General features: G+C 35.9%; 1 protein-coding gene across 1 annotated transcript in view; it reads left to right on the top strand.

Annotated features, from left to right (window-relative positions):
* Positions 1-3,823: 3,823 nt before the first annotated feature.
* LRRC14B (leucine rich repeat containing 14B) overlaps positions 3,824-12,382 on the top strand; it is a 95,065-nt gene continuing 86,506 nt past the window's right edge. The window contains exon 1 of the mRNA XM_044065694.1: positions 3,824-4,317. Within this exon, the coding sequence (XP_043921629.1) occupies positions 3,824-4,317 (494 nt within the window). The remainder of the gene's footprint in view (positions 4,318-12,382) is intronic.

Genomic DNA, 12,382 nt, shown 5'->3' with positions numbered 1-12,382 from the left:
TAACATGGACCAGTAGATGGGGAATCAAAATTTACCTCTAATCTGTCATATTTGTCTCCACTTGACAGAGGCAGCCTATAAATATTTGGCCAACCATGCCCAAGCCTACATATACCACTTAAATAACCCTAGGGTTTAAAAACTTGTGAGATACATCTGGGAAGCATAGCTAGACTTAAAAATGCCAGCTGGGGTTTTTAGCCTATCAAACACCTATGAACCTATGAAGCTGTAATTCTTCAGGCTGTAATAGTGTCTGAATGTTATACTAGAGCAGTCAGGAATAATATAGTTGTCAAGGAGATTCTGTTCCTGTCAGTCATGGCACTGTTGTACACCCAGATACTGCAGCAGTCAGAATAATTCCATTGTCTTTCATCAGAGGCATGTCAGAATGATGTCAGAGCACTATAAGCTACTATAAGTGAATAGGACAGCTGTCTTTAACATGCTTTACTACTGCATCATTTACAGTACTGTCGCTCAGGATGATGTCACAGCACTCTGCCATCAAGAAGTAGCACAACTATCAAAGAGTTCTAACCCCTCAGAAGTGTCATTTATGAAGGCAAGTACAGTTCCATACCATGACATATTGCCATCTGGGAGTAGAACAGCGATCAGTGAAACACTCTGCACTGTTATCGTTGACATTGTGTATGTCAGATGAGTGCCAGGAGATTTCATTCTACTTCTAAGAAGTAGTCAGGAGATTTCATTCTACTTCTAAGAAGTAGTCAGGAGATTTCATTCTACTTCTAAGAAGTAGTACAACTCTCCCATGATAAAACGTAAAAAGAGTGCAAACACTAGCGAAAAAGGATGTACTTGTTGAAGATTTAAAAACTCTTTCCTTTATTAAAAAGATCTTCTATTAACACAACAGCATAAACGCCTTATGTTGCATTTGCGTTTTCATCCAAAAATACCCAAACTTCATCAGATACAAGCCAACCCAGCTCATTAATTGTATTTATACCATTTGTACATTTTAAAACCAATAAAATTCAGTTTCGTATTTCAAACAGCCAAATGATCTGTTTAGATGAACTCATTAATATTAAAACATTTATTATGCATTCCATTTAGTTTCTTTCTCATTTTGCAAAATAATCAAATTTACCATAAATGTAAAAATAAACTGTTATACTTCAATAGGTAGATATCTGTATTTCCACATTTTGTAAAATAAATGAAATATATATATATATATATATATATATATATATATATATATATATATATATATATATGCATAAATTCTGTGTAAGAGAGATTTAATTCATTTAAAGCATAAGCCTAGATTAGTGGGAAAACAGTGCCACACTACAATTGTGAGTCAAAGGGGTTAGTATATTTAGCTGTTTGCCAAAAATGCAATTCTTTTTACGTGGGAAAAACAGAAAGGACCCTAAAAAGAAGAATATATGAATATACCTATGATATGTCCAAGGGCAAAGAAACCAATGCCTTGTTTAAACATTCGAAGGAATGTGAAGGGTGTAAATTCTTATTTATGGTCCTGGAACAAGTTAAAAAAGATATTAGGGGTGGTCCTTGGGAAGATATTATAGAGTATAGAGAATTATGGTGGCAAATAACCCTGGAATCAGAGAAAAATCCATGGTTAAATGATTATATTTCTATATTGCCACTTCTAAAATTGAGGGCTGCCAAGTTATGAAAAAAAAATCTAGGCTTATGCTTTAAATGAATGAACTCTCTCTTACACAGAATTTATGCATATATATATTTCATTTATTTTACACAATGTGGAAATACAGATATCTACCTATTGAAGTATAACAGTTTATTTTTACATTTATGGTAAATTTGATTATTTTGCAAAATGAGAAAGAAACTAAATGGAATGCATAATAAATGTTTTAATATTAATGAGTTCATCTAAACAGACCATTTGGCCGTTTGAAATACGAAACTGAATTTTATTGGTTTTAAAATGTAGAAATGGTATAAATACAATTAATGAGTTGGGAGGCTTGTATCTGATGAAGTCTGGGTATTTTCGGACGAATGTAACATAAGGCGTTCATACTGTTGTGTTAATAGAAGATCTTTTTAATAAAGGAAAGAGTTTTTAAATCTTCAACAAGTACATCGTTTTTCGCCAGTGTTTGCACTCTTTTTACGTTTTATTAGTGGTCCGTGAGTGCTTTCTGCAACTTTTGACTTATTTGTTTACTTTTGCGGACTGACGATGGAGAAAGGAACCCCACTGGAAAGTAAGGGACAGGATAAAACAGGCCAATCTCAAAAGCTGATTGGCCAGCTCACGGAGTTGATTGATCTATTAATGCCGTTGTGCCAATCCTTGATGGGAACGAGCACAAGATCCTCTCATGCATCAGGAAATGGAACCGAAGGGTTGACTGCACAGAAATGTAAGAGGAAAAGGGAGCTTATGGACAGCAATTATGAGGCCGGCGACCAAAATGAACTGAAAGGTAAAACTTTTAACCCTGATGCTACACCAAGGATTTTTGGCACAAATATTTCAGTGGAACTACCTACTAGGGAAAATGTTTATATTGGAACAAAATCCAAACCGCTGAATTTCCATCTAGCGGTAGCAGGTACTGTTTCACAAAACAATTTTAAAGAAACCACTGAATGGTTACATACCAATTATTGTTTTAAATTTGAATCCGGTGGTCATCCTATGCCACCCAACTCTGACTCTTATTGTATGAAAGTTGATAAACTATCTAAATTAATGTTAAAATTTCGTACATTATGTATTGAGAATGCATACTTAACAGAATGTATTAATAGGAACATTGTTCCAAAAGGTTTACGTATATTTATATACCCCAATAACGTCCAAATGGGGTCTGTTTTTCATAAGGAACTTTTAGAAGTATTCAATAGGTGTGGTTTAGATGTGTTAAAACTTATAATTAAAGAGAATGTAAGATGGCAGGAAACTTTACAGAAAGAGATTGATGAGTTGGATTTATGTATTAAGGATGATATTATTTTTAGTATTAGAGAAGAAAAAGAGAAATATTTTAGAATAAGAAGTTAAATAGATGTAACATGTGATGAATTGGTTAATAGAAAGATGAAAAAGCTAAAGAGGGACATACATGAGTATGAAAACAATATCAGCTACCCCAAGCCACCTTATAGGAATAGTACTTATTATGTTTCAAACACAAAGAAAAACAGTTTTCATTTTGATGACCCACAAAACATAGAAGACAGAGATGATGAAGAATACAATCAAGATTTTCCGCCCCTGCCTAGGTTTAAAAGGGGTATGAATTACCAAGGGTACCAACAGGCATATTTTCGAATGGGGGGGGAGAGGGAGGGGGAGATATCAGAATTAGATACCCCTTCTGCTAATGAAGAATTTAAAGATCTTGAAATTGTAATTAATGGATTTAGGAATACATACAATGATTTTTCGATATATAATTTTAGCAACATTCCATTGATTAAGGAACATTTTGACCTACTTAGTAAGGGATTAAAATTTATTCCCTATGGAAGAGGAGATCTAACTAAAACCTTGTTGGATATTAAATTATTTTTAAGGAAGGTGAATTTGGAAATTATGTTTTCCAATAATAATGCAAATAACAAACAAGGACTTGTACGGAAATCTATATACAATCCCCCCATGCATGCACAGATAAAGAATCTGGAAAGAATTTTGGAGAGAGAAATAAGAAATGCACAAAGTGAGATCAAATATAGAACAAATTTGAGTAAAAAGGAAAAGGAAATTTTAGAAGAGTTAAAATTTAACTCCACTATAAGAAGTATGAAACCAGACAAGGGTGGGGGGATAGTAATAATGGATAATATACAATATGAGGGGAAAATTAACCAAATTCTTAGGGATGAAACTAGATATGCTTGTGTTTCTAGGAATGAGGTAAATTTGGCCTATCATAAAATAGACACAAGACTTGAAGATATGGTATATGAAGGGAATATAGACAAAAAAACACATGATTATTTAATATTGGTAGAGAAACCAAAAATTCCTGTCATATTCAGAATTCCCAAAATTCATATAAACCTTAAAAACCCACCCTTTAGGCCTATTGTATCTGCTGATGGATCAGAAACCACAACTCTGGCAAAATTTGTGGATACAAAGGTGAAACATATCTGTGTAAACAAAAAAGTCATATTAAAAGACTCTTGGGATTTATTAAGGGAATTAACTTCAGATTTATATACTGAAAATTTAATATTTGTAACTGTTGATATAGCCGACCTGTTCTCCTCTATACCCTATTCAACAGGAATGAATATGTTTGAGGAAATTGTTTTCAAAAACAGGCAATTAATCCATAGAGAGAAAATAGTAGGTGTAGACTTAATGGATATGGTGTTAAAGAACAACTTTTTAACATTTAATGGGGAATTTTTTCAACAACTCCAGGGAGTGGCAATGGGAGCAGCCTGTGGTCCTACTTTTGCCAACTTGGTTTTGGCAAAGTGGGAGGAAACTTTTATTTTGAATTCCAAATTCAATTCCTGTTGGACATTATACCGAAGATTTCTAGACGATATAGTAATTTTTTGGACAGCTAGTTGTGAAAAATTTGAAGAATTTATGAAATATATTGACAAAACTACTGATTTTCTAAAATTTACACACAAATTGTCCTATGATATCTTGGAATATCTAGATTTGGAGGTACACAAATTAAATAACAAGTTAGAAACTAGAATTCACAGAAAAACTACCTTCTGTAATTTGTTTCTTCACTATAAGAGTACTCACCCCTTACATTGTAAAAGGAACATAGTAAATGGGGAAATTTGTAAGGGGATGTCGGATGACAAGCACTGATAGAGATTTTATAAATGAATGTAATTTATTGAAGAAAATGTTTACAGAAAGAGGTTATCCTAGGGAATTTGTTAAGAATATTAGGATAGAGGTAGAAAAAGGGAGAAACAATAAATTTAAACCTATCAAGGGGGAAAAGATTAATAAAGAAAATATTAACAATGGAATGGAAATGAGAGAATTGAATTCCATTAATAATTACCAACAGTCGCTTGTTTTAGAATATAATGCAACAAACAATAATATAAGGAGGGTCTTCCAAGAAGAATGGGAAAGATTTGTTGCCTTTACTGATTTGGATAATATTTCCAGACTACCTTTCAAAGTGGTATATAAAAATTCAAGTAGTATAAAAAACATATTGGAGAATAAAAGAAAACAGAATAGCTCTAAAGAAGGTAGAATGAGAACTGGTACATATAAATGTGGACGCTGTAATCAATGTGGGTACATAATGAACACTGAGGAAATCTATTTGGAGAGTAGAGAAAGGTGGATAAAAAGTACAGGACACTACAACTGTGAGTCAAAGGGGTTAGTATATTTAGCTGTTTGCCAAAAATGCAATTCCTTTTACGTGGGAAAAACAAAAAAGACCCTAAAAAGAAGAATATATGAACATACCTATGATATGTCCAAGGGCAAAGAAACCAATGCCTTGTTTAAACATTCGAAGAAATGTGAAGGGTGTAAATTCTTATTTATGGTCCTGGAACAAGTTAAAAAAGATATTAGGGGTGGTCCTTGGGAAGATATTATAGAGTATAGAGAATTATGGTGGCAAATGACCATGGAATCAGAGAAAAATCCAGGGTTAAATGATTATATTTCTATATTGCCACTTCTAAAATTGAGGGCTGCCAAATTATGAGGAAAAAAAAATAAATAAATAAATAAATAAGAAAAAAAGACCTAACATGTAATAATATTCTTTGACAGAAGGTGGCACTGTTTTCCCATGAATCTAGGCTTATGCTTTAAATGAATTAAATCTCTCTTACACAGAATTTATGCATATATATATATATATATATATATATATATATATATATATATATATATATATATATATATTTCATTTATTTTACACAATGTGGAAATACAGATATCTACCTATTGAAGTATAACAGTTTATTTTTACATTTATGGTAAATCTGATTATTTTGCAAAATGAGAAAGAAACTAAATGGAATGCATAATAAATGTTTTAATATTAATGAGTTCATCTAAACAGACCATTTGGCCGTTTAAAATACAAAACTGAATTTTATTGGTTTTAAAATGTAGAAATGGTATAAATACAATTAATTAGTTGGGAGGCTTGTATCTGATGAAGTCTGGGTATTTTCAGACGAAAACGCAAATGTAACATAAGGCGTTCATGCTGTTGTGTTAATAGAAGATCGTTTTAATAAAGGAAAGAGTTTTTAAATCTTCAACAAGTACATCCTTTTTTGCCAGTGTTTGCACTCTTTTTACGTTTTATTAGTGGTCCGTGAGTGCTTTCTGCAACTTTTGACAACTCTCCCATGAACACCATGCTACTCATTGTAACACTGCTAACAGTAAGAGTAGTAACAGAGTACTATATGTTACCATTGATGAGTCGCAAGGATTGAAGGTAGAAGTCCACCATGTTAAGTAGGCAAGACCTTCCCTTAAGAAAGCCAAAGTGGGATGGGTCCAGTTTCTGTAGGTTGCCAATGTCCTTGATGATAATTTCCATGATAATTTGTTCCATGGCTTTGCATATTAGATTTGTCAGACTGATGGGTCTGCAGTTCCCGGGGTCAGTTGATGGTCCGCCCTTATAAAGAGGGATGACCACTGTGGCCCTCCATTCACCTGGCACATAACCTGTTTTGAGGCTGTAGTTGAAGAGTGCTTCCAAGGGTCCTGCTAGGTCATGCTTTAGGCAATATAGCAAGGAACCAGGGATATTGCTGGGGCCCACTGAAGCAGTGTTTTTGGCCATAATGAGCAGCTCCAGGACCTGCTCCCTATTGATTGTTTGGGGATATGCTAAAAGGGATTTCACAGGGGGTAGTGGGGGTGAAGTTACAGATAAATTTGTCAGCCAATAGATTTGCTATGTCACCCTGGTCAGTGAAGGTTGTGCCATTTACTGCCAGTTCTTCACACTTCTGAGTATTCCTTTAAGATTCCTGACATAGCTGAAGAAGGCCTTGTGATTGTCCTTAGCCTGGAAGGCTATCCTGACCTTGTAATTGGCCTTGTTAGACTTTTTTAGGCCTCTTATTTTCTTGTTTAGTTGAATCAGAGAGCTCTTGTCATGACTTTTTTTCTTTTTTTATATAGCCTTTTAAGGTAAGGATTCCACCAGTGTGGTCTATTTTTGGTGTTAGATCTGGGCTTACTTCTGGTAGGTACAACAGCCTCAGTGCAGCCATTTACATATTTGTACAGGGTTTCTGTAAATAATTCTGCATAGGTAGCTGTGCTTTCGGGGGTAGGGAACCTTGTATATGGAGACTTTGACATGGATGAACTCCAGGGTCTCATCCTGTTTCACCAGCCTAGATTTGTATTTGCTACTAATGTAAATTGAGACACGTCCAACTTTAGCCCCTGCCTGTACTGTGGTTGGACTAAATGTGTGGAAGCCACTGTAGACTTACACTGCTGGAATATTTTCTTGGCTTCAAATCAATTCTTGGTAACAGCACAGAGGTCTGCATTCTCCAGAGTGAGGAGAGCTTGTAGGGTGTTGAGTTTCTTGTTTTGGCTCTTAGCATTAAGTAACTCTTTAAAGTTGTTTTGAGCCTTTTTTTTTGCTACATTAATAGTTTTATCAAATTGACATTGCCTAAAAAGGTAAAGTTTTAGTCAATATCTGAAAGCGCAAGGAGGACAGGTGCAGACCATGCTTGGGAAAGCAAAGTGATCTGTTAACAATGTCCTCTCATGCTGATAGATATTGAATTCCCCTGGAGTGACACCAGAAACTAAGCCAATTATTAAAATCAATCATTTTCTGTTCATACTGTGGCATCATCCTTAGTGAATGTAAAATGTTGCTTATTGCAAGGCACGTACCTGTCTGTGAGAAATATTCAGAGAGATACATAATGTCTGTTTTCATATAGTCCAGTGAAGTATCTCAGGTCATTTACACCTACATAACTACTATGCTAGAATCATATTGGTACCTGTGGTGCAGTGACTTAAGTGCGTGTGCGATACTGTGGATCTTAGTTCTAGATAGGCAACTGTTATCTTCTCCATGTCCAGCCTGGTGAGAGAAGTATCTGTACATCAAACAATAAAATGCCCTATAGACAGAGTGCTGCGTAAAGGGTTTGCCTGCCTTATGGGATTTGTTCTTGGAGGATCATTGGGTGTAGGCATATTCAAAGTGTTAGATGTTGCTTTTGGTCTGTGTTTTAGTGATTGCTGAGGATAGGTGTTCCAGTTTGACAGCTTAGGATGTCTTTGAGGTTTGGAGAGATTTCTTTTAATTGCCTCAACATAAGAAGGTCTATGTGTGTGGTGAGCAGTATGCGTGAAGGATGTAGTGTGTGTTTCTTTGACATCCTTGTTTGTACGCCAGATTTTTGACACCAAGGAAGTTATATATTATGTATGTACTTCTCCTTCATACTGTGTTAGTTTCTTTAAGGTTTAAACCATTATCTGAGTACATGAGACAATCACTACATTGTCTCAGGATGCCCATATCTACAAGCTGGCCACAGAGATATTAAGAAATTGCAAATCCATGTTGTCAGGACCATTACTACGGTTGGGCTATTATGGTTTATGGTTATAGTTTTACAGGGGTGGAATCTAGGGTGAAGGCTAGATGTTAGATAATGCTGTGATCTTAGTGCTACGTGACAGTAGCTAGCTCCCCTAAGCTTAGCTCCACACAAAACCGTTCTGTGTTACGGGTTAAAGTCCTAAGCACTAGCTTTATAAGTTTGCTACTATACAGAGTACTGCTAACCACCTCTGAGTGGTGAACAGCTTCGCAAAAACACACCTAATTTATAGCAGACATAAAAAGCTGAAAACTCTCTGCCTCTAGTGATGTAACAGTTGTAGCAAACAAGGTTCTCCTACAGAGAGGCTTTAATTCATGCTATTTTCAAATGCAAAACTCATGAATTATAACCCTTATATAGGATAAAAATAACTCAGTTCATCTCAGTTGCTCTGACCCCTGTTATTTATAGTTTGTATGTTGAGAATACGAGATACTAAATAAAAAAGAAGCTCTACTTTACAGCTTAAAAATGGCTCATGACATACAATAAATAACCTTTCTTACAATTTACTGGATTGCTCTGATTATTCAGAAGAGGTCTTGGTTTTAATAAACAAACACATTCTAATTGAGGATACTGTGCATGAATGTCATTCTGTCATATATTATGAAATGTTTCTTTAACAGACTGTGCACATTATGCAGAATTTCACCTCCATCCACACATAAACATCTTTGAAACTTTGTTTCAAGAGCAACCATTCTGAAATAATGACAATTTAAATTATGACTGCTGAAAAAAAAGCCATGCCACAGTTATGAGCATGCATATTTTCAGCAATGTGCTTTCACTGTATATTTATTTATTTATATTTGTTTACTAGGATAATACAGTGATCCATACTAACCAATTTCAGGCTGAACCTGGGTGAAATACACAACATTTCATAAACACAAAATACAGAAATGTAAGCAATAACAGAATAGTTCAGACTAGCTATATAGAAAAAAAAGCTTTGTATACACATTCCAGTGAACAAGCACAATGCAATGTACAATCAAGCAGAGTGTAATGTGCAATATATACATGAGTTTCTAAAGTGGGTTAATCTTCAGTGAATCTTGAGGGAGGAAAAGAGATTTGGAAAGGAGATAGTAGGTGATATGACCTGTGTTGAACATTGGAAGAAATGCTTTTTGAGTTGCATTCTGAATTTGGAATTAGTATCGACTTCCTTAATGTTGATAGAGAGAGCTTGCCAAAAAGTAGATTTCTTAGAGGAAAAAGTATTTGCAGTGCTCTTGAGTTTGATTCTAGAGATAGAGTTGGTGTGGTTTGTGAGTAGTGTCTCAGGTTGTATGATGACTTTTTTCCATGAGCTTTAGCAGCAAGGGGAGTAACTCTGCACACATTATAGAGTTAGGTTCCTAAAAGTAGGCTAGATCTTTGTTTCATGGGTAACCATTTGGCTTTTTTTCTGGGTGATACAGTGATTCTCACAGAGATGTGAGTTTGTAATGAATTGGTAGATGCTGTTAGTCTGGAGTGCGGCAATGTTTTTCTTGACTGCAGAAGCAAAAATTGGGAATCCATATTCAAGCTGAGAAAGGAGAACTCCTTTGCCAATGGCTGCCCTGTATGGTTGGGATAGAAAAAGGGAGATCTTTTTTTGGTCCAGAAGAGAAGGGAGTTTATTTTGGCCCTCACTTTGTTTATGTGGAAATGGAAATTTAGTAACTGATCAAGCCATAGTCATGGGTATTTGAAGGTGGAGGTTGTCTCTCTGGAATGGTTGTGTAGGTCAAAGATAGTTAGAGAGATAGGCGCTTCATGAATTTTCTGTGGAGTTCCAAAAGCATAGTTTTGGTCTTGGTAGGGTTGAGAAGTAGTTTATGGTTTATGAACCATCTGTGGAGCTCATCTTAATCTGACTGGAGTTGGCAATGAATGTTGGTGTGAGAGTGACCTGACTGGTAAACGACCATGCCATCAGCATAAAGAGTAAGAAGGAGATGGGGAAGGTCACTAGGAAGTTTGTTAATGAATATGGAGAATAGGAGGGGCAAGAATGAATCCTTGAGGTACGCCTTTCTTAACAGAGACAGATTCTGATTGGGAGGATCTTATTTTAACTCTGAAGTGTCTGTCAGTCAGGAAGTTTTTAAACCAGGAAGTGGTGTCTGGATGGATACCAATTTCAGTTAGTTTGTTTGGGAGAAGACAGTGGTCAATGAGGTCAAATGTCTTTGTCAGGTCACCTGTAAGGAGGCCACTATCAGAATTTAGAAGGATGTCATCTGTTAGGGACTAAAGTGCTGTCACAGTACTTTGTCCAGGCCAGAATCCATCTTGTTAGGAGGAGAGCAGGTGGTACTGCTGGATATAGAGGGAAAGTTGAGCTCTTTTCAAGAAGTTTGCCCAGAATTGGGAGGATGGATATTGGATGTAAGTTAGAGGTATCTTTTAGGTTGGCTTGCTTTGGGAGGGGTTTAATTAGAGCATTTTTTTCTAATCTGTGGCATGATGTTTTGTGTGAGACATAGATTATATATGTGGGTTAGTGAAAGACATAGATGCTCTCTGCAGTGATGTTTGAACCTGGAGTTTATGTTGTCAGATCCAGAATGGGTGTCATTGTAAATATTTTCAAGTAGAATAGAGACTTATTTGGGATGTATGTGAATGGTGATGGAATAGGCAGTGCACGACCTGTCTTACCCTGTAGCTGTTACTTTACAGTACTTCACACATGTAATATCTTCATGGACAAATGCTGGCAAACACATTGCTTTGTGCTCTGACAAGTGACTGTCCTTTTGTCTATATTATAGTTAAAATTGGGCAAAGTCCAATAAATCATTTGAAGCACAGTGTAGAATTAACGTCTGCACTTCTTTGCTGGCTCTGAGACATAGAGGGATGCAGCCTAGACTGTGATCCAGGCAACCTGGGTTTGATTAGTGAACTGTACACCTGAGTGTTTGACTGGGGGAACAGGAAAGGTAGCAGTGTTTTATTTGTTAACTGAGCATGGGGGAGAGATTTTAAGCATAGAATGATGGTTCTAGGGATACAAATCCTAAGCTTACAAATAAGCAGGAGTGCACTAACAAATATTTTTAGCCTTAATGCCCTGATTTCATTACATATCAAACATGAGGTTAAGGAAACAGGTAGAGCTTAAAACAAAAAATCCTGGAGACTGTAAGTACGAAGCTGCACTGGAATGGCTCAAGTATTAGATTAGGTCTGCTGGGGGTTCTGAAGTGACTCTGGTGTACAAGGTCAAGCAGAAGCACCATCAGCAGCCACTGGTCTGTAGCATCATGTCCAAAAAGTTTAAAAACTTTTGCATTTCTACATCTTCACTGAACTTGTACATCCATGCTACTATCCTAGTCTTTCAGCCAGTATTAGTTAAGTTTAACTAAAGTACTTTCATCTGACATACAGACCTATGTTTGCTTTTATTATTCATTCAACAAGAAATACATTCCAGGATTCACGAAGCCTCTGTGTAAGAGTTATAACTCTTACATGGAGGCTGCAGTTAAACGGAGTGATGTCAGCATGCTTTGCATATTCATGAGAGCATGCTGAATCACACCTAAGTCTAACACGGTCCGTGTAAGACAGTAGGGGGCGTGTCCGTAGGCTGAGCCCTGCAAGCGGACACGCCCCCAGAAGTGTAAAAGTGCCCAAAGTAAATACCCACAACAGAGTCCACGGAAATGTGAATAAACACAACACAACACATGCCCCCACAGACTATGAACATAAAATATATATAAATGAAGATGTTATATATTTTTGTAAATTT

Source organism: Protopterus annectens, chromosome 3.part0, assembly GCF_019279795.1.
Source record: "Protopterus annectens isolate FY-2018-M chromosome 3.part0, PAN1.0, whole genome shotgun sequence".
Taxonomy (NCBI): Eukaryota; Metazoa; Chordata; order Ceratodontiformes; family Protopteridae; genus Protopterus; species Protopterus annectens.
The sequence above is the reverse complement of the archived record's forward strand: the minus strand, read 5'-3'. Positions and strand labels throughout refer to the sequence as shown.